We start from the raw sequence: 21760 nt of genomic DNA, 5'->3' as shown, positions 1-21760 counted from the left end.
CAATATACCAATCTTACTAAAATAATCAATTTAATCCTAAATAACACACTTATTCATTCCCCTCACTCAAATTCCTCATCTAGCATTCCTACAAACTTGGCCAGCAAATCGTCAGTTTGAACATCCCCCTTGCAAGACAAATCAAACTGAGTCTCTGTAACTTCTTTTTTCTACAACTATCCGGTGCCTCCCCCTCCAACGCAATCCATTGCCCTGAAAATCAGATCCTCGCTAGTACTGCTCACTTCAACGTCTATATTTGTCATTTTTCCCTTCATATACTTGCTGACCAAATTCTTGGTGTCCAAGCTTAAACTTGATCCGCATTCCTCCTTTCCGCTCTAATTGCTGTCACTAGCTCTCTAATTGACAACTTTTGGGAGTTTCTGCATCTTGTTCAAGTATTTACTCATATCGAATGTCTTCAAACTTGCCTATTGGAGCAAGTCCACAGAAGCATTTTATGCTGAAGAGTCACGTAGATACTATTTATACTCAGAGCAGACGCTTATATCATCTAAGGAGAGCTCAGTGTTAGTTTTAGGATTTGTTGGTTTGTTGCTATTTACACTAATGAGAAGTTGTCTGTTTTTTTTCAAAAAAGCATCTTCTGGATTTTCTAAAATACCCTTATAAAATTCACGACCGTGTGTCTATTCGGCATCATCAGCGCGCTGCTTTTGCTCGATTAGCTACTTTTAACAGACTGAAAGTTTAGCCTCTAAATTTTTTATTAATTCCGTTTGCTAAACTAGTTAAGTGTTGTAATCCATATATTAATTATTCATTTGATCGAATTTTGTTATCAAATCTTTGTTTTGTATTTATTCATTTGTTAGATTTAATGTTAAATGTTCGTTTTTCATCAAAACGTCGTTTAGTGCATTAATGGCCCGTTCTAGCTGAGCTTCTAAATACGTTTTTTAGCTGAAATATTCGTCTTTTTGAGCTTCTAAAACTTACAAATTTTCAGCTAATTTTTACGATAATATTTATAACTCCTCAGATTTTGTTTTTAGCTAAACATTGTCATTGAATAAGTTTGATACCTCCCCAGAACTGTTATTAATCCGCTACTAGAAGAGCTCTTCTTATGAATTAATCTGCATTTGCAATTTTTCATTTAGCTAGTTAAGCTTGATATTACCTTACATAGCTTCTCCAAGCTCCTACTTAACTTGTGCTAACTCAGATAATTTTGCTTATATTTGGTTACTATTCATAGATGAAGCAGTAGTCAATTCTGTGATTTTGATCTGTGCGAGTTGGAGTTCATTTTGAAGCTTATTTGACCTAGCCGTGAGGTCAATATTAGATGCTTGCAGGTCTTTGTTTTATGACGAAAACTCGCTAGAATCGCGATCTAAAATGAGTATTTTGCTTTACAATTCGGCAGATTTTGCATCAAAAGATTACTGCTAACTGATTAGTTTTGTTGTAAGCTGTTTGTTTTCAGTTAATAATTTGTTGAAATTATCATTTAATTCTGCTAATTATGTACTATAGATCGTTTCTTTCTAGTAGGTTTCCTAGTTTAATTAGTCGTAAGAACCTTGCATTTCGACCTCAAGATTTCTATAGTATTTTAGCCAGTCCTAAAGATGCTTTGAAACCTTTTCGAAGTCGCAGCGTAGAACTGGAAGAGAGAATCGTGGAAATTATTGATCGTCACATGTATCTGTAATTTGGAGATAGAAAGTTGCAGCATCTTCTGCTACGAGATAGAAAGATCGTGAAGTTTGTGATTTAGTTGAAATTAATTTCTAAAGTAATTCAGGGAGCTTATCTGCCTTTATATTAGCCATAAGTAGCTTTGCACACATCTCAGATACCTGTCCTTGTGTAATTCTGGAGTTAAATAGCAAAAGCATGTTATCCCAGGAAGTGATTTTTATTTCCAATGGCTCTCGTGGCTCATTTGTTAGGTACATCTCTATAATGGCGTTCACGCGTTCCTGTGTCGATTTGGTTTACACCAAAATCTAAACTTATTCTTTCATAATTTACGAAAAATAATAAGGATAAAATACTATATAATATCACTAAAAAAATTATCTTGATAATGAACGAATCTTCGGATTTATGGTAGGTCTGAATCCAATTTAAATAGGTTTTTGATGAAATAGCTAGTTCTATCTCTATATTTATCTTTCATGATATTATTAATCGCAAACACTATATAAAAATGATTTTTTCATAACAACTTGATGTTATAATGATTCTTTTTAACCTATATCTAAGCAGGATGATTAGTTTCTTTTAAAATTTTAATATTCTTTATCTATTTTTCTTTGCTTAATTCCTGCTTATATCTCAATTTCACGAAAAAGCATTTATGGATTTTCAAAAACATTGTTGTAAGTTGAGTTAATCTTGTTCAAATTCTTAGTATCTTTGATATAATCTCGAATTTGATCATGAATTTGGTAATTTCTATCTAGTAAAATTTTTCTAGGGATAGATTTAGGATTTAACATTTTTCCGGAACATATTATAACTTATAATATAGATTATCACTCAAAATTTGACTGTAATTTTACTTCTAATATCGCTGCATTTTTACAAGCTTGCTTTGAACTCTTCATAATTCAGCTTACCATCTCTATCCGTATCTGCATCCGTTATAGTACCTTTAACAAGCATTTGCAATTAAACGTCATTAATAGAATAACCAACAATTTACTTAAGTAATCCAAATAGCTCATCCGCGTTAATGAATCCGTCATTATCTTTATCATATACTTTAAAAACAAAAGATAGTTTTTCTTCATCAGGTGCAGTTGGTGAAAATGGTGACAATGCTACCACGAAAGAATTAAAAGTGATCATACCACTATTTTCAACTAGCATATCAATCATTCTATCAGCTAATGGATTTAACTAAAGTTCAGGTAGTTCGAGCAATTTCATCTTATTCAGCATCTACTACCCCTAGGAAAGCTGGTTAAATCTATCAAATAATCCTTTCAGTTCTTATCTGGTGAAGTTGTTGGGTCCTAATGTACTAATAGCCTACTCAAATGAAACTGATGAAAATTTTGAGCCCATTTGATTTATTTGAAAAGAAAAATTATTAATTTTAGGTTACATAATATAAACAATATTATTTCATTCCTTCACTGATTTTCCTTATTAAGCTGCGTCCTATTTTTTACCAGCAGCAATGAACTTAATGAATATTTCATGTGGACAACTGTACTTCGCTCTAAATTCCGGATGAAATTAACTAGCAAAGAAAAATGGGTGGTCTTTGATTTCCACACCAACCACCAAGTTTCCCGCTTCGTTTCTAATGCTGCCAATTAGGCCACCTTTTTCAACCTAATCCCAATATTTCATATTCACAGCATAACTATGCCAATGTCTTTCAGCATCGTTTTCGTTGAAGCAAGTACTAGCTATAGTGCCTTCTTTAACCTTTACTTTACAATCACCTAAATTCATCACCCCATACTATTCACCGTCTTTCCTTTGTTCAGTTTACAATATTTTGGTTAATTTGTCAATTAATGGATATTTACAATTTTAATCGATTTCAAAAGTGTCAGCACCATCCATTCCACATACATTTCTAGCATATTCTATAACAGTCATTTAAAATCCGTAACAAATGGCGAGAAGAGGAATTCTATTCTCTCTGGCAAATTTAATTGCACAGATTTTACCTTCTAACCCACAGTTACCGAAGCCTCCTGGAACTATGATACCATGCATATGTTAAAGATTAGAAGTAACATTTTAATCGTTCAAGTATAATGATTAAACCTTGTGTAATTCAAGACCTACGCTATTATTGTGAGCAGCAGCCCGAACATTATCAATGATAGAAAGATAACCTGAATCATTTGCTACGTAACGACCTACTATGGCGATTCTAATTGTTTGCGGATATATTTATTTGTCTAAAGGAGCCAAATAAGTGAGCTAAAGATCAAAATCAGCTAATTTTACCTTTAAATAATTTTCTAAATGAGAATGTAATTATGTTTCTAAAGCCTTAGTTAATTACCTATTTTTCATGAATTTAGCATTTTCTGTATAATTTATGAATAGTTCTGGTTACGTTGAAAATACACGTTCAAAATCATTTATAGAATCACCGATATGAATAGTAGTTATATCAGATAGTTCGTGGAGCTTTTTAATTGCTTAACAAAAAATTTATACACCTGTCTCCTTGATTGAGCCACCCAATTCTATGACATTGATGACATGATCTTTGAAATTGGTTATATATTAATACACGTAATCTCTAAGATGCTAATCAATTGAAAGAAAGTCATAGCCGCAGGTTTTTGAGCCTAGTTCAGTGACATTAACAATATCAATTGCTTAACCAAGTGTCAAACATGATCTTCCGGGCAATGCATATGATACTGATCTTTCAATAATACCAATATCTTTATCTACCTGCCCTCCGTCATAAGTAACATATGCTTCACCGACTGACTCAGGTGACAGCAGTCCAAGCTTTACCGAAAGTGCAGGATTTAATTTAATATAGTTAATTTAGATACTATTTCTATCTAATAATGCTGCTATATAAGCAGATACTACTGTCTTGGAAGAAGAACGCTCATCTGAACTTATAACCAACCACTTCATTCTGTAATAGAAGCGGAAAAGCTATATATCTGTATTATGTAAATTTTTACTATTTGATAAAAATTATCTTATTAATTCATTTAAATTAAAAAATAATTTATGATATATTTAATTTAATATACGATTGATTTTCTATTGGAAATATAATAAAATATTAATTATAAAATTAAATATCATATATATTATAATCAGTAAACTATATTGATAAAAAATTCTAATTCACAGATTTATATTGTAAAGAAAAGCAAGAATGTCATTTTTATATACTTAAGACAATAATCGTAAATACTATTATAATATTTTCAAATGAATTTTTTATAAGTTAATGGAGTAGTATTATGAATTTTCTATTATATCTAACATATTATTATATTAGAAATAAACATTATTAAACTCTTTAATTATTTCATTATAGAGTATAGTTTCCTTTAACAAATTTTATTATAACAATTTAATATCAGTCTAAATATTAGATAATTCTATTTAATAATCATTTCCAAGTAATATATTGAACTATTAACAATATTTAGCGGTATTATCATGGTATTTTTATCTAACTTAGTTTCGTAGCAGTTTTAGAGGAACTTATCGAATCTACTACTTTGCATTTTTTAACCAAATGCAAGTAGAATCTTATATTATTAATTTTATATTGTAGCTATCTAAACTTCCTATATACTTTATGTGTTAAAGCTTGATCTAAGCTTTCTTGTTTTACTAGCTTAATTTATTTATAAAAGCATCGTTCCATATTATTTATAGCTCTATACTCGTTTTTTGTGAGGCTGAATCTAGGTAGTAACTCTCAAACTAATGCTATATAGCTATGAGAATATCTGTCATTTTATGATATATTATAAAAATATATTATAATACTAAATACTTAAATCGTAAAGTACAAGATCAAAATACAGTCTCACTAATTATTATAAATACCTAACATATCCATGACTTTCTTCACATTTCCTGCCTCACCGATCTACTATACAGTTAATCTTTCTTTGGGTACTACTTTTAATAAACCATTTACAATAACTTCAAATTCTTTTACATCACAATTGAGCGGTGTAAAATCTCCTCTTATTATACGATCCAGTTTACATTTTAAATTAACATCATCAAAAGGAGTTTTCCATTCTATTAACTCGTATAAAGTTACTCCTAACGCCCATGCATCAGTTTCATAAGAGTATTTTTACTATAAAGCCAATTCTGGAGAAATATATTATAGCGTTCCAACCACAGTTTGTGCATTAACCGTTGCATCTAGTATTTTAGACACTCCGAAATCTCCTATTTTTACAATTAATTTTTTATCTATTTTGTCAAGGAATATATTTGCAGGTTTTATATCTCTATGAATGATTTTATTCTATTTCAAGTAACTTAACGAGGCACAAATTTAACCAATGAATGAAAATATTTATACAGGTTTCACTTTTTAGTTTAATCTTACCTATTTATTGATAAATTATTGTAAATCTCCTGAATTAGCATAATTAGTAATAAGTACCAAATGATTTGGCGTAGTAAAATAATCTATTAATTCTATAATATTAGGATGCTTTAACTATTTTAAAAGTACTGCTTCTTAATTAAAAAGATGTTTAGCATGCTCATCAAGATTCTGTGTGTATGTAAGCTTAACAACACGTTACGAATCTTCATATTACATTAAAATCGTCTCTGCTGTAGCAGTTTTTTAAAGTGATTTAATCAGTTTGTAATTTGGAAGATATTTTTCAAAATCCATTTCGTTACTAGTTTGGAGTGGATGTTATATAATAATATGATATAATAATGTTATAATAATATTGTATTTTATCTAAATTTTTAGATTACGAAAATATTCACTAAATTATTATATTGTGTATTATAAGTAGCTTGAGCTGTTATATGAACGAGGATCTTATTGATTATTCAAAAAATTCCTTATTTAGAAAGTTTCATAACCACCTAGATATATAATTATCAGTTATATAAATATGTGACCAGCTTTCATGTTTAAAATATGTTCCTGAACGAATAGATTTACTTAAATCTTAAGCCATTTTTCATATAAATGATCCTTAATTAAAAATTCTTTTTAAAGTGGTGAAAACCAATTCAGAAAAGGAATTTTTAAGTAAAATGCTACTAGAAAATAATGTCTAATAGTGAGATTTAATCATTTTTATTTTTTCTTTCGTTTTAAAAATGAACATCACTTACGGGGCTTTAGCTACATTAACACTGCTTGTAGCCGCCATTGGACTGTGTATATTCGGTGAAAAAGAAGAATAATGAGTGATTTAAAGAATCATACATCAGTATACTGCAATGTAGTTGCAATTTACTATTAATATTAATGTTAACCTTACTTTACAGGTTAGAAAACAAACTCTGGTTGATACTACTCACGAGTTTGATAAACATTAGCCCTTCTGTACGTATTTTATTTAATTTCCCTAATAGGGCCAAACCCGCTTGCCAATGGTTGATTTATAGGTGATTTTCTTCCATTTGATTTGCAACAAACGATTGGTAAAACAAGTGACATTAATAATAAAGCACATATACACACAATCATAATAATCTATAATGGAGTAAATTTTATTTTATTATCAATTTATTCCATATAATCCAAAAATTTTATTATGTTTCCAAGAAAATAAATATTCGAAGATTAAAATTTCCTGTGTTCAGTTGTAAATATTTGTATTTACTAAGCTTTTAAAAGACCTTTTAATCTATCATAACAATGTGCTGGGTTGGTTTATGCAAAAGAACCTGGGCATGTAAATGTTAAACTAGTGGGATCGGTACTAGGAATATTATAAAAATCCGATCCTAGTTGAACATATTCTCCTTTCGCTATATCAACACCAATAGGGAATTGAATCACAATAGAATTATCAGTTTCACTTGTATAAAACATAGTTACTAAAACTTCAAGATCAGAGAATTAATGCAATAGCGATTTTGCATAAACTTGAACCTATACTTCTTCAGTAGTAATTATATTGATAGTTGGTGTTGCTTCAAAAAATTCTGCAATATTTTATTGTTAGTCCATTGAAAATTACGCTACAAACTATAATTTTTCTTATGTTGGTACAAAAATTAATGGTTATCCTTTAATTGTAATGATAAAATTTTAAACTACAGTTACTGTTTAACTCTCAGTTACAAACTTTAAACTCACTTTACTCTACGTAACAGTTGAAAAACAAATCATATTTGTCTTGGCTGCAAATATTTAAAGTAAAATCATTTTTGATTTTACTATAATTGTTATTATATTATTTAATTATATCCTCAATAAAACTAGTTTTGGATTGTAAAAATTAACTGATCACAAATAGAATAACTTATATTATTATATAGACATATCATTTCAAAAATAGAATCTAGTACGCATCTGAATTAATAAAATTTGCACTAACATATTATCATATAGTGTAATTAAAAACTATATGTTAAATATGAAATTTAAAAAATCTAATTTATATAATTATTATATTTTGCAACACTATCTACATAATATGACGATTAAAGCCATAATAATTTTTACGGTTGACGCTGAAATTGTACTCGAGCGTAATTTTATGGAATATTTAACATTATAAGACAAATAATAACTCCGAACAAGAATTATCAGCGGAGAACTTAACCTTCCAATCTTCTTAGTTGGAAGTAAAATTTTCGTGACAATGAAAAAAGATGTCTACCAAATTTTTGTCTTAATTGAGAACCAGGATTGCGTAGCACCATTTATATTCATAGACTAATTTTGGAATTGCATAAACAAGTTACTTTATAAAAAAGGCTAAAAACTCTTAGAAGATAACTAACTCATTTTACAAGAAATCCTCGACGAAATGATCGATAATGGAAACATTCACACTGCTGACCCCGAAGTCATTAGACTATTTATTGCTCCATCATAACTCCAAGGCAAGAAGCACTAAGAAGCAGAGAATCCGACAATTCAAGCTACAAAATAAGTTAATTACCGTCCAAGCAATATAAAATATGACAAAGATTAAATTTTTTTCGATATCAACGAGCGAATATCTGCCACGTTTTCGTCCCAAAACGAGCTCCTTAAATCATCAGTGTTGGGACAAATTCTCGCTAAATCTCGCCTTTCTGGAATCCCTTCCTGTAGAATCAAGTTTACGAACGGTAACTAACAAAATATGAACTTTCACCAGTGTATTAGCGTGCAGGATTACGCCAAAACGCGCGCTGTTCAATTTGTGCCACCGGACGGAGATTTCGAGCTTTTACAATACAATTTACAGGAGTGTGCGATTTTACCTCTCAAAATTAACATTATTTATAGCGCTGAGAGTGCGCTCTCAGCATCCGTTCAAGTCACTGCGTTTTCACAGCTCAATTCGAAACAGATAATAGAAAAAGTAACCATAAAAATTCCGCTCCCAGAAACCTGCAATAGAGTGGAAATTCAAAATGTTAAAGGTGGAAAGGCCAAGCGAAAAAGTGAATTTATAGAATGGCGCGTTAACGAGCTCTATGCACCCTAGAAAGTCGATTTGACATTCGCATTTACATGTGATTTTAGTGATAAAATTGACCTGCGAGTATGGAAAAAACCAGAAATCCAGGCTGAATTTGAAGTTTTGTAGGCCTCTTGCAGCGGCCTTGAAGTTAAGTCACTCGAAATAGACCAGGGGAGTTAGAACAAGCCTGTGGAGAAATGGGTGCGCGGAAGGATAGTTAGCGGCGATTACTGCTTCAGATGGTGAGATTTTCATGTGTAATGTGGGTTTAATCTGTGTTTTTTAATAATAATTTATAGTATTATATACTAATAGTAAGTTTCACAATGAAAAATTTGCGGCCGTCAACATCTTCGATTCTGATATCAAAAGCAGACTGGGAACCATTTCAGCACCATTTATAAATGAAGACCTAGTATAATCTGATCAGACCACCAAAATAATCTCTGAAAAGCAAGTTTTTGGTTCCTGTTTCCAATTAAGCTTGTTTTTAGGTAAAATGTATGGTTCAGTAGTTTCAATAGAGTAACCAGCCAGATTTTGTGCTGCATCCAACATGTGGTATTTTTAATACGTACCATCATGATTAAAAGAATATTTAACCATACAAAATACAGAGATTGGAAAATTAAGCATTTAATTCTCATTCACAAAAACAGCTTGATAATTACGAGTTAAAAGAGTAATTGATAATACAAACAAAACTTATAGATTTGTGCGTAAATAAAGCTAGAAGATGGCGAAAAACATCATCTGGAGAAATACTATTTAAATGAGATTATTATTAGTATTAATTATATAATTATAATATTTTCTTGTCTACACAATGATTCAAAATGTACGATGTTCACTTTGTATGGAGGAACCAGGCGAGTAGTGTGTTTGTTGCTGGTGAATTTAATAATTGGATCCCAATACCTTTACTACTGGTAGATTATGTTTGGTAATTATCTATTTCTTTAAATCAAGGTGAATATCGTTACAAATATATAGTTAATGGTAATTGGTGTATAGATTATGATCAGGAAGTCGATAATATCTTGGGCCATTAAAATAATTTGATCTAAATACATCCTGAATCACCAAGGAGGGTTTTCAGAAAGTGATTTTAAGTTTAAATTCACTCCTATTACTCTTTATTATTCTAAAGTAATTATATCGTGTAATATTTGATATTCAATTTTATAAGTATTATTGTATGTATTAACAATTTCTTTTATATATAAGCAGACAAATAATGAAATCTTTATCCTATAAGATATAATTAATAATTAGTAATTAAAAATAAATTGCAAGTAGTGATGATGCTAGTAGTGTTTACTAAAAGTTTGAGTAAATATTATCAACAATATAATTAACATAAAATTATTAGGCTCATATATAAATAAACAGGTTAGATAATAATATATTTAATTTAAAGATAACTTTTTCAGATACTAATTTTCATATATATCAAGTTCTCACATAAATCAACCCAGTGTCATCTTCATAACCTCTTTTGCACGCTCTTTCTAACCTAGTTCTTTATCAATTTCCGCTCTGCATTACTCTTCTTATTTTTGTATGTTTTCTGCTTCCTCCATTTCATGCGCAGCCCTCTCAGCTAGTTATACAGCTTCTGATAATGCTTTCATTCTAGCTTAATCTGCTATTTAAAATTTGGCCTCTAAAACCTTCTGTTAAGACTCTTAGATATCATTTCGTATGAACTCTGTACGTCTGTTCAACTCTTAAAGTTCGAAAATTTTAGCCTAATGTTGATACGCCCTAAGAAACTCTCTTTCTTACTTCTATTAAGCAACCATCTCACGCTTCTACTCTAAAAGTTCTTATTTTCGAGCATCAGCAGTAGACCTAATTGATTTCTATACTTCCATACGTGATCTGACTTACTCCTAAAGTGCAGTCCTTGCTTCAATTTTTGTAGTTTTAAGGTATTCTCGTTATGTGTGCACTTCTTTTTGTTACTATTAAATTTTACTAACCTATTACCATGCATTTTACTGCTACTGATGAATTGATTGCTTTTTATTTTATAGTGCATAAAGTCGCTTTCTTTAAGCATCTGCCTCCTTTAGTGCTTGCACAGATTATAGTTTTATCTTTACTGTAGAATCAGCTAGTCGTGATGGGACATAGTTTGCTTCAGATTATGCTGATGTATTTGCGGACATTTTAGATCTGTGTAAAATTATTAACACTTAATATATTAATTTTATATTCCAAATTTATTATCAAAATGGAACTTTCATATTTTATTGACACTGTTTTGAACTTTGATGAAGTTGTTCAACCTCCTCGATTTCATCAAGAAGATTCATTTTTAGAAATGGAGCAGAATCTAATAGCTTCTTAGAATCTTCTTTAATCAATATCGCTAAATTAAAAAATATAAAGTAATTCTAATTAAATCTACGATAAAAGTTTCAAATTATAAGAAATAGAGATTATAGAACAAGATGAACAAATTAAAATTCCTGATTACTCATTACCAAAAAAATCTTAACTCTTCAAGGACTTAAAAAAAGATTTAGATTTAAGTTATGCCGAGTTTAAATTATGATTCAATGTTAGTTTGTCATTTATATCTTTTTATCACAATACATCTTGTTATTCGGTTCTAATAACACGCAAATCAATATCTTTTTTATAAATTTATAATTCACTTTACTATGTCATAATAATTATTTATTGTACAAGCCTAATAAATTTTCAATAATTACTTCAGAAAATTTAAAAACATATTAACTCTGAGTTCGTATATAATTATGGTCATAAGAAATATATTTTATTGTTGCGTATATTCTCTGTTATATATGATATGTTCAGTAATTTTCAATCAAAACATTATTTACTTATTTTTTGTTTGATTAAAACAAGTTATATAATTGATTTAATATTTTTATTATAACAACTAATAATAATACTCTCAACTCTATTTTTATAACTGTACAGACAAGTACTTTGTTTTTACTATCAGATTATGAAGGATAAATTCAATATGAATATCTATAAGCAATTTAAAGTATATTAGAGGTAAATATGAATTTTATACTTTTATTTCTTTAATATTGATATTATTATTATTATTATTATTATTATTATAAATCGTAGATGATTAGACTTCAGTAAGAAGTGTTTAGAGACTTGATGCATTTATTATATAGTTAAATTTTAGTATTACGCTATTTCAAGTTTCAATAATAAAGTAGCTTTATAAGACTTACTTAATTTAACAATATTAATATTACTTCAAATATAGTTTAATAATAAATTAAAAAGGTATAAATAATAAATAAAAATCTGATTAAAATAAATAATGGATTATATTTATAAAATTTTCATTCGCATTGTGCTTGCATTATAAAAAATTAATTCAAAGTTTTTAATATCTAATAAATAACTTATGGAAACTTGCCTAATTACTAATTTATATAAATATATAATAAGTATATTTAAATTTTATTTTTGACCAATAAAAATGACAGAATATGTTGAAGATTTATATGCTTAGATAGTTTTACTTAATAACCTAAATAATGATCTTAGCAGTTAACTAATAGAACTCTAATAGTAGCACCCAACTATACCTATGTCAATTAAAGAGAAGAAGGACGAATTGCTCACCTTATTACAATAATATGATAATGATGATTTAAAGTATATAGTAGACGATTTAATCAATGATTTTAGCAAATAAACAATAGAGTGTGAATTTCTTAGAGCTTAAGTAATCGATCTTAATAAAAAGGTATCGGAAAAATAAAAAGCGACCATTCCATTAATGTACTAAGCACTTGTTGAGGAAAATGACTAATTAGAAGAATTATTAGTACAAGCTCACGCAAAAATAGAGGATCTTCATAACTAGTTATAAGATAATACAGAATTTACTGATTCTGTCTAACACAACACACAAATTATTGATCATGACCTGACTTAGAAAATAAAAGAAAATACAGAACTACTAGCGTAAAATACTTAATTATAGGCCGAAATTTATGATGTTAAGAAAGACAACTAGCGCATGAAATCTCAGCTACAAAAGCTTGTTAAGTTCCCCTTAAAATATCAAGAAACTGCAAGTTAGCTCAAAGATATACAAGAGTAGAATAAAATTGAGCTTATAAAACTCAGTACCGAATTATAAAAATCTATTGAGCATGAATAACTTTATAGCTCAATGATTAGTGAAAGCTTTGCGTCAAATAAGGCTAAGGATAGCTAGATAAAGAAATTAAACGGGGAAATTGACAAGCTAAAGAATAAATTTGTACATAGTTTTGAAGATTAAGAAAAGAAAATTTAGGAATTGGAAATGAGTGCTTCTTATATAAGCTAAAAGGAGAAAATATCCAACATGTCAAATGATGGATCAATGTAAAACTTTTCACTTCCACAACTTACAGATTCTTTAGCATTGACTAATAATGCTGATCCAATGTAGCTTTCAAATGAAGAAATGACTCAAATGCATTAGAAAAGATAAAATATCCTAGCGACGGGGGCCACTACTAGAGCTCTTAGCAATGCAAGATCCAATAGCTTCCTTTTAAGGGATGTAAATGAATGATGAAATTACTCACTTTTAATTTTACTTTCGAAGCCGGACGGCAACGTCATTATATGCGATTCTTTCAGCATTAATAATGCTCCTAGCCTAAAATTCGTTTAATCGTTCATTAATTTAGACAGAAGCTGATCTTCCTTACCAAGGTTAGCCTTTACACGGTGAAAAACAATTCCTAGTTTAGTTTGTAACAAGATCACTAGTTTAGAAACCTATAAGTGCTGTCTCCGGTGTAGGTATATAATGTGTTAGATCTAATAATGTTTAAATAACCTTTTCATTTTCTAAGAGATCTATTTATGTGGATTCAATAAATGAATTCCTTAACCCGGGTTTTTATGCGTTTTAAATGCTAGTAGATTATGGATGATGTAAAGTGGTACTCTTTTTTTGAGACTATTTATTTCCAGTTTCTAATTATTAGCTATTAACAGATGTTTATCTTTAAATATCTTAATATCGTAGAGTTTCTGGCAAAGAAGAGAGTATTTCTGCACGTAACTATGAATTTTATGTTTTACTTTTTGTATATATTATTTTTTCTACCATTTATCCACTATGAAATAAAGGTTATTCCTAGGGTTTTAAAATCGGTGACTCTGACCTTTTATTTTATTAAGGCACAGAAGGTAACATATGTTTTGTCTGTAGTACTTGTTAATCTCTTTTTGCTTATTATGATACTTATGAACTATCTACAATCGAACTTTTGCACTATAGATGCTCGTTTGTCTTAAGTTTATAGTCATTGTTTGTTTATTTAGATAATTATGTAATAACTTTTTCTAAAAATTTATTTTTGTCAGCTATTACCTAATATTTTTCCTATAGACTCTGATATTCTCTACATAGACACGTATGAACATATACTATTTTTTCTGTCTTTGTATTTGTATAGACAGGTTTCTTCCCATTAGTAAACAATGAATTTGCATGTTGTTAATCAAATACAGGTAATGTCTTTGAAATATGTGATGACTTATCAGAATTAATTTTAATATGAATCGCATCAATTTACTGGATATACTGTTATTCCATATGATTCATTAGTACTTACTTCTTGAGTGTGTCAATTTAAATTTTGCTATACTTGATTCTTCCATCTGAATCACATAAATTCCCTAAATCATCTAAATAGTCATTAACATTGAATGACATTTCACTACTAAGACCATTGACATTAAATAAGTGCTTAACATAATCTATATCTTTTTCAATTAGCATTTAATCAACTTGATCATCATAATCGGTTCTCCCATCCTCCGAAACATTTGAATTTTTATTATTCCTCTTTTCTTTAATTAATTTATTTTATATAACACCGTGTGAAAACATTTATTTGTATTCGTGTTGGTCTGACTCTGCCGGTTAGCTCCTTTGATTTGGAGAAGCTCTAGTTTGATTCTCATTTAATGAAAATACTTTGAATTTACCTTTTGGATCATAATTATCAGTTGCAGATATATAACCATTTTAACCATTTTACTAATCAAATAATAATTAACTGCTTGAATTTTAACTTCCAGGTATAGTATTTTAATCAAAAAATTATGTCTTTAGTCTAGACTACTAAAAGTTTGAATTTCTAATCTCATTATTAGGTACCTATTTAACTACCATACCTACTGAATCTCTAGTAGTTAAAGATATCGAACTGCCTTGAGTCATATTAGTTTAAAAACGTTATAAAAGCTTGATTGGATTCTATTTATCAGGCGAATTTACATCAATAATTTTTGTTTATGTGGACTAATGCTTCATTTTAGGCATTTATCTACCTGTATTACCATCAGTTGATTCTGATAGTGAGTTATTTTTGTTCTTTGCACCAGATTCAAATTTTAGTTTCTATTTTGCTCTCATTTTTGTGCTATTTTTTGCAATACTTTACTTGGACTTACTAGATTCCTCATCTTGCTCATTTGAGAGTAATTAAAGCTATTTAGATACATCTATATTATAGTCTTTACTAATATCCTAAACTTCTTTGTCTGTTAATTCATAGACTATTTATTATAGCTGTCTTACTTGCTTGTTTTTCTTTATACTTCCTGGTATTTAACATTGGTTATCAGAGTATTCCTCTTCAAAATTTTCATCATAATCTTCAGACTCTTAGTTTTCATCCTTCTTTTGCTTTGCAAGATGACTACGCATGCTTGTAGACTAGTTAATCTTTTTAATATTAACAACTTTCTCTAATTTCTTGACTTTTTCTTATAAAACCTCCACCTCTGTTTTCACTACTTCATCGATGTTTATTATTTCTTTCTATTAAGCAGAGCTAGGAGGCAGGTGATTTTCTTAATTTTAAGCCTTGTTTAATGTCTAGTTTATATATTTAATCTGAGTTTATGACATTGCATATGAGTCTGCTTTAAAAACTTGGTTTCCTACTTTTGAAATAGACTGTTATTTCAGTCCAATATTTAATTTTTTAATCTGATTTCCTAATGTAAGAATTTCCTCTCTATATTCTTTCATTTATTACTCAGAGACTTACAACATAATTGTCAATTTGGTAGATTCATATTCATAATTATCTTTTTCTCTCATAAGTATACTATTTTCTTCTTTAATCTAAATATATATTGTCTAAATTTTCTCTAAAAATGATTATCTAGAATCTATTATTATATTTTGGAACAGTTATACTGAATCGAGAAATTCTTTGATAAAATTTGCTTTTAGCGCTGTATCTAATTAGAAACTAGAAAAATTTTCAATAAGTGGGTTTAAGTTGGATTATAGTTACTTTATGTAACCTGAGGCTATATTAAGAAAAATAGTATTCACTTAAGATTAAAGTTTAACATCCATCTTTTGGAAAATGGGCTATTTATATTATTAATTATACATAATACCACAATTATCAAAAATACTTTCCTATTAGTATTACAATTGTGATTAGATGCGCCCAAGTGTTTATTATGTGATATATGAAGAATATGTTGCTAAAAAGGTATTATAACTACAAATATTGTTTTCCTATATATTTATTATATAAATTAAATGTTAGTCTTTCACTTCATCGGATGCCTTTTCAATTATCGTCATCAGCATCAACATCATATTATTCTGATTAAGGTACATGGTTAGAGTAATTTCTCTAAAAGTCAGAATTTAACCACATACTTGTGTAAGTGCCGGATACATATTTCTAAGAATCTTTAGCATTACTCGGTTTAGAAAAAATTGAATTTTATAGCCAAGCTATATAGTTGATTTTATATGATAACTACGACTGTCAACCTAGTGAATAAGAGATTATTGAAAACGCTGCGTGCATAGTTTATGCATTAGCTCATTAGAGATATATAAGAACACCTCAGGGTCTATAAGACACTTTATAGTTGTTTCAAAATGGTGCATATGGCAGGTGTCCTAGGATTAGATGTGGAGCAGGAATGTTAGTTTATGGTGAACACCTTATGCCAGGAGAAGGATTTTTGAAAAATTATTGTCCTAAATGCAAAACGCTATATGATCTTACATAATATGATGAATTTTGTGTTGATGGTTGCTTTTATGGACCAGATTTTATTGGTATGTTCGTAGCCACATATTTAGAATTAGCAGATAATACATCTTTAGAAGAAAAGAAAAAAGAGTTATTTGGATTTGAAATTGTAAAGTGATACTGGGGTTCTGTTTATCTTTAGTCATATTTTAATTTTGTCTAAAATTCATTGGTCCCAAAATATTCTGAAATAATATATATTTATATTCATATTGGCCATTCCGAATTCCGCAAAAATGTCTAATCATTGTCTAAACATGAAAGCTGCATTTGGTTATAATCATGACCTTACAGGCGCAGTTCATTCATTATTTGATGAAACTAGGGAAGCAGTACTTTTTCCATCTTCACACACATTAATATATCATGACTGCAGAACTGGACAGTAAAAATTCTTATAAGGTCATGCTAACACTATATCTGCAGTTGCAGTATCTAATGACAAAAAATGGATTGTATCTGCAGATTATGGAGCATAAGACACACTAGTTATTATCTGGGACTGTAAAACACTACTTCCTGTTCGAACTTATTCTAATAATTTTGGGGCTGGTGTAACTAGGATTGACTTGTCTGATGATGGCGCCCTAATTGCAATTCTTACAGGTACTGTATAGGACTAACTACAAGAGCTATAAATTTATGAATGGGCATCTCCTAGCGAAGAACCGATTGTATCAGGACAAATCCCATAAAAATATGGATTTTAACGTGATATAAGATTTAATCCATCAGATTATCGCGAGATTGTAACCAACTCAGCATTCAGAACAGTATTTTGGACCTGGTCAGAAACCATTATTGAAAAATAACTAACATAGACATTAGCTATTCACGCACCAGATATCCAATCCGGTGAGTTTAAAGTACTTCCTTCTGCATTTACAGTCTCTTGTTTTCTACCAAACACAACCGCTGCTCTCACAGCAACGGTAGCTGGTGAAGTTGTTCTTTACGATGTTTCAGGGCGAGCATTCACTAAAACCGATGCGAAAAACCGTATTCCGATCAAGCTCCTAGTCCTACATACAGCATCTGGAAATTCCAAACCAATCATGCCATCCGATGAAATTAATTAAAAAAACGAATAAATCCTTCTAGAAAGTGCATTTTAAACAGGGGAGTTCGGTGAATCATCTTATATGGTTCCAGGTTAACATTTTTACAACTCAATTGCCCAAAATGACCAATAATAAATATAGCTATCATTTTATCGCTATTTAACTGCCGCAAATATCGCTAGTTAATAGATGACTGGTTCGGCTACCTAATCATTCACACAAGCTATTACATACATGCATGCAAAAGCAGACGGATTCATCGTTACTGGGGGTCTTGATGGTGCCGTTAGAATGTTCGATTTCCGGCTTAGATTGCTTTCATGGTACGAAAATTTGGAATCTGGTCCAATCACATCTATTTCGATAGCCATGCCGTAAGTAAGTTCAGGTGCAATGGATCAAATTGATATGAGTACTGCGGCGGTGTAGCTAATGCCTGGACAGACACCCAGAGACTTCTAATCAAAATCTGAAGCATTAAACGCAAAATTTGGTTCTGTAGTTTTACGTGATTTTATTTGTTCGACATCGCGTGGGTCAATTATTCTCGTTCCAGCTGCAGTTTTTGAGTTCATTCAGCCTGAAAAACGCAAAGGAACATTACTTTATTAGGGTATTCCTGGTGATGTCAAGTGCATGCACATACCGAAGTCAATGCAGACTTTACCTATATAATAGAGCTTTAATGTAAAAACTGGGCAGTCTCAACCCCTTATTTGGCTTGCAAACTCACGTGGAGACTTACTTATTTATGATTTTACATCAAATAAGATTTTAAGGTCAAATAATGTTGTTGGAGAGATTTTGAATACTGGAAATGTATCAAAACGACTTTCTGGTACTTTAGCACAAAGACATGCTGAAGGTTATGAATAGGCATCATTTTTAGTGCCAGTCCATCCTTTAGCTTCTATAAAATCTTAAACCTATCCTCATATTACAAGTATGAATTTATTTAGTGGGGCTGGAAGTAAACCAGTGTTGCTTGCTGGTACGAGTTTAGGTTCAGCTTTGCTGCTAGATCCGTTTAATTTATAGGTTTTACAAAGTTTTAGAAATGTGGCTAGAAATAGACGTGTTATGACCAGAATTGCGTAAAAGGATTTCTTTGTAGATGATTGGCCATATAAGATTAAGCACGTTAAGTTTTCTCGTGAAGGTGATATAATAGCTATTATTGATGAATCGTCTTAGCTGAAGTTGTTGGCAAAAACGTAAGTTTAAGATTAAAAAATGAATTATATGACGGGAAAAACTGATATATTATAATAAGAGGTTTAAAATAATATAGCTGAATTTTCAACAATCTTCAACGATAATTTCGTTGAGCCACTAAAATAGCCACCAAAATTTGTATCAGACTTAGAAGAAGCTGAAAATAACAATGATGATGAAGTAGAAAAACGAACTGAAACAGACGTTAGAATTCACCCAGCAGCTTAATTAGCAAGATAAAACCAAAAGAAACGTGATGCAGCGTCATCGGCCGGACAGTGGGATCCACTAGGAAATAATTTGTTAATCACAAAAGATCCTATCGACGCTGTATTTTCATGTGAATTTTTGCCCTTCCAACTATTCAACGAAATCGAAAATCTTCCACTTACAAACCAAAAACGCGACCCATTAGTTATCCTATCTAAAGATCGTTTTTATACAATTATCGACATCGATGCAACCCTAACATTAACTTCTAGAATTGTAGTTTATCGTCGTTTTAAATCAGACTCAGAAGCAACTCCAACTGCAATGTGTTTCTTACCGAGACCACTTTTCTATCTCGATCAGTTGAATACTGATGAATTTTAGTCTTAAATTTCAGAAATTGAAGCTGAACCTGATGACTTAAAACGTGAAATTAAGAAGTCATTAATATCCTTATAAAGCTAAAATAAAGGATATTTAAACGCAACTATCCGTCCTGAACTACAACCAATCGATCAGCGCGATCTTATTATTATAGCGAATAATCAGTTCAAGCTATAACTCAGAGAGCCTAAACGTCTGCCAGGAGCTATGGAGCTCTCCAATAATACCGTTTTTACACAGGTGCAACTAACTTCAAACCCTGTCACAACAAGTCATTTCCAAGGTGGATACCCCACGAATTAGCCTCCTTTGACGCAAGACAAGTTCAGCACTAATTCGAGCTATTATGTAAATCCGAGATTAGCAGGTCCCTTCCCTTTGAGGCGGACGGTCGTAGGACCTACTTTTGCCAGAGAAATAAACTTGATGAGCAGCATAAATAACGAATTTAGCGACTTCAGAAACGATATTAATTCCTGTCAAGCAATTGAGCAGATCGACGAAAATGGAGAAATGAGCAAAAAGTTCCGATACAGGACCCGCTATGAAATTTTGAACAGCACAGGTAGCGTGAAGCATATTCCTCAGTATGTAGTGTTCTAGACTCCTGACAAAGTGATCGGCATGATGAGGACGCCGTTTGATGGGGCGCCACATCGATATGTAGGTCTCATCGCGCACGCTGGCGAATTGCTTCAGACTGAAATTTGCTACTGCTTTTAGCAGCAGCTAAACGCTGGAAATACTTACACTGTGAGCGCTGGGAAGACAGATTCTACGGTCTTTTTGTGGCAAATTGACTATTCGTGCATGGATTTGCTTGTAGACAGTGCAGTTGCAGCTGAAAGCAACGAATATAACGTATTTGAGCCGTTTTTGAACCAGTTAGAGGGCGGGATGTCAGGTGACTATTATTAAGAGATTTAAGAGTACTTTTCGTATGCTTAAATATACGATTCTGAAGAAAAAGGGTTATCGCCTTCAGAAAATGCTAGAGCACCAGTTGGTATGATTGGAGATATGTTAAGAGCATTGGGAGTATATATCAGTAACGAGCATGTGAATAGCGCTGTTTGTGATATAATTGAAGAAGAGGTCAGATATAAGAGACTTTAATTCTTTTTGTAGTCTGTGAGGTTGGCTGTAAACGAATAAAAACCAGTTTTCTTAGTTGAAACACGCGATGGAGCTCCTGCTTTTTATTAAGGTGAAGATAACATTTATGTTTATTTCAAGGATGTTATTACGGGATAAATATCGAATTTATTGCAAGAAGAAAATCCAGATAAAATTGAAAAGTATGAAACATTTGAGGGGTCATTATGGGAAATGGTAGGAACTAACGAGATCACTTTGTCTTTGTCAGATTTTGTCAGAATTTTAGTTAATTACAGATTTGTGTAAGCATAAAGCTATGATGATATTGTTTCTGCATTTAGTATACTAGCCGGTGAATAGAATGCTGTTATTGATCGGAATACTTTATTGAATAAGTTTTATAGTTTGGCCGAGCAATTTAATGCAGGTGAACTTACAGATTGTCTAGGGTTAATGAGTGGTAAGGTAATCAAATAAGGTGTTTTAAGTGCTGCCTAAGTACTACCAGATTAAATCAGTGCTGATGATATTGCTATAGGTCTTTTAGGGTTCCCAGAACCTGGTGCTGATGAGAAAGGGGTGTGAAGAATTG

General features: G+C 30.6%; 14 protein-coding genes across 14 annotated transcripts; 6 read left to right on the top strand and 8 right to left on the bottom strand. All coding sequences in view use genetic code 6, as the record gives it.

Moving 5' to 3' along the window:
- Positions 1 to 62: 62 nt before the first annotated feature.
- SS50377_21973 (uncharacterized protein) lies at positions 63 to 2000 on the bottom strand (the record flags this gene model as incomplete). The annotated part of the gene is made up of 1 exon (XM_067905865.1): positions 63 to 2000. The coding sequence occupies one exon, from the start codon at positions 1998 to 2000 to the stop codon at positions 63 to 65; it is 1938 nt and encodes a 645-aa protein (XP_067767182.1).
- A 39-nt stretch (positions 2001 to 2039) lies between these two features.
- Positions 2040 to 2477, bottom strand: SS50377_21972 (uncharacterized protein; the record flags this gene model as incomplete). The annotated part of the gene is made up of 1 exon (XM_067905864.1): positions 2040 to 2477. One exon carries the CDS (start codon positions 2475 to 2477, stop codon positions 2040 to 2042), a length of 438 nt encoding a protein of 145 aa, XP_067767181.1.
- Positions 2478 to 2517: 40 nt separating this feature from the next.
- Positions 2518 to 3048, bottom strand: SS50377_21971 (Calcineurin regulatory subunit B; the record flags this gene model as incomplete). Its single annotated transcript, XM_067905863.1, has 1 exon — positions 2518 to 3048. The coding sequence occupies one exon, from the start codon at positions 3046 to 3048 to the stop codon at positions 2518 to 2520; it is 531 nt and encodes a 176-aa protein (XP_067767180.1).
- A 60-nt stretch (positions 3049 to 3108) lies between these two features.
- Positions 3109 to 4782, bottom strand: SS50377_21970 (CTP synthase; the record flags this gene model as incomplete). Its single annotated transcript, XM_067905862.1, has 1 exon — positions 3109 to 4782. The coding sequence occupies one exon, from the start codon at positions 4780 to 4782 to the stop codon at positions 3109 to 3111; it is 1674 nt and encodes a 557-aa protein (XP_067767179.1).
- Positions 4783 to 5521: 739 nt separating this feature from the next.
- SS50377_21969 (Kinase, NEK) lies at positions 5522 to 6358 on the bottom strand (the record flags this gene model as incomplete). The annotated part of the gene is made up of 1 exon (XM_067905861.1): positions 5522 to 6358. One exon carries the CDS (start codon positions 6356 to 6358, stop codon positions 5522 to 5524), a length of 837 nt encoding a protein of 278 aa, XP_067767178.1.
- Positions 6359 to 6904: 546 nt separating this feature from the next.
- Positions 6905 to 7858, bottom strand: SS50377_21968 (uncharacterized protein; the record flags this gene model as incomplete). The annotated part of the gene is made up of 1 exon (XM_067905860.1): positions 6905 to 7858. The coding sequence occupies one exon, from the start codon at positions 7856 to 7858 to the stop codon at positions 6905 to 6907; it is 954 nt and encodes a 317-aa protein (XP_067767177.1).
- A 271-nt stretch (positions 7859 to 8129) lies between these two features.
- Positions 8130 to 9356, top strand: SS50377_21967 (Mu adaptin; the record flags this gene model as incomplete). Its single annotated transcript, XM_067905859.1, has 1 exon — positions 8130 to 9356. One exon carries the CDS (start codon positions 8130 to 8132, stop codon positions 9354 to 9356), a length of 1227 nt encoding a protein of 408 aa, XP_067767176.1.
- Positions 9357 to 9436: 80 nt separating this feature from the next.
- On the top strand, positions 9437 to 9886 carry SS50377_21966 (uncharacterized protein; the record flags this gene model as incomplete). The annotated part of the gene is made up of 1 exon (XM_067905858.1): positions 9437 to 9886. The coding sequence occupies one exon, from the start codon at positions 9437 to 9439 to the stop codon at positions 9884 to 9886; it is 450 nt and encodes a 149-aa protein (XP_067767175.1).
- A 60-nt stretch (positions 9887 to 9946) lies between these two features.
- SS50377_21965 (Carbohydrate-binding module 48-containing protein) lies at positions 9947 to 10216 on the top strand (the record flags this gene model as incomplete). Its single annotated transcript, XM_067905857.1, has 1 exon — positions 9947 to 10216. The coding sequence occupies one exon, from the start codon at positions 9947 to 9949 to the stop codon at positions 10214 to 10216; it is 270 nt and encodes an 89-aa protein (XP_067767174.1).
- A 363-nt stretch (positions 10217 to 10579) lies between these two features.
- SS50377_21964 (uncharacterized protein) lies at positions 10580 to 11284 on the bottom strand (the record flags this gene model as incomplete). Its single annotated transcript, XM_067905856.1, has 1 exon — positions 10580 to 11284. One exon carries the CDS (start codon positions 11282 to 11284, stop codon positions 10580 to 10582), a length of 705 nt encoding a protein of 234 aa, XP_067767173.1.
- Positions 11285 to 12591: 1307 nt separating this feature from the next.
- Positions 12592 to 13683, top strand: SS50377_21963 (uncharacterized protein; the record flags this gene model as incomplete). The annotated part of the gene is made up of 1 exon (XM_067905855.1): positions 12592 to 13683. The coding sequence occupies one exon, from the start codon at positions 12592 to 12594 to the stop codon at positions 13681 to 13683; it is 1092 nt and encodes a 363-aa protein (XP_067767172.1).
- Positions 13684 to 13692: 9 nt separating this feature from the next.
- SS50377_21962 (uncharacterized protein) lies at positions 13693 to 16236 on the bottom strand (the record flags this gene model as incomplete). Its single annotated transcript, XM_067905854.1, has 1 exon — positions 13693 to 16236. One exon carries the CDS (start codon positions 16234 to 16236, stop codon positions 13693 to 13695), a length of 2544 nt encoding a protein of 847 aa, XP_067767171.1.
- Positions 16237 to 16715: 479 nt separating this feature from the next.
- On the top strand, positions 16716 to 17318 carry SS50377_21961 (Casein kinase II subunit beta; the record flags this gene model as incomplete). Its single annotated transcript, XM_067905853.1, has 1 exon — positions 16716 to 17318. One exon carries the CDS (start codon positions 16716 to 16718, stop codon positions 17316 to 17318), a length of 603 nt encoding a protein of 200 aa, XP_067767170.1.
- A 118-nt stretch (positions 17319 to 17436) lies between these two features.
- Positions 17437 to 21753, top strand: SS50377_21960 (putative flagellar associated protein; the record flags this gene model as incomplete). Its single annotated transcript, XM_067905852.1, has 1 exon — positions 17437 to 21753. The coding sequence occupies one exon, from the start codon at positions 17437 to 17439 to the stop codon at positions 21751 to 21753; it is 4317 nt and encodes a 1438-aa protein (XP_067767169.1).
- Positions 21754 to 21760: the final 7 nt, after the last annotated feature.

This window comes from Spironucleus salmonicida, chromosome 2 (assembly GCF_000497125.1).
Source record: "Spironucleus salmonicida strain ATCC 50377 chromosome 2, whole genome shotgun sequence".
Lineage (NCBI taxonomy): Eukaryota > Fornicata > Diplomonadida > Hexamitidae > Spironucleus > Spironucleus salmonicida.
Note: the sequence above shows the minus strand (reverse complement) of the source record. Positions and strands in the feature narration are given on the sequence as shown.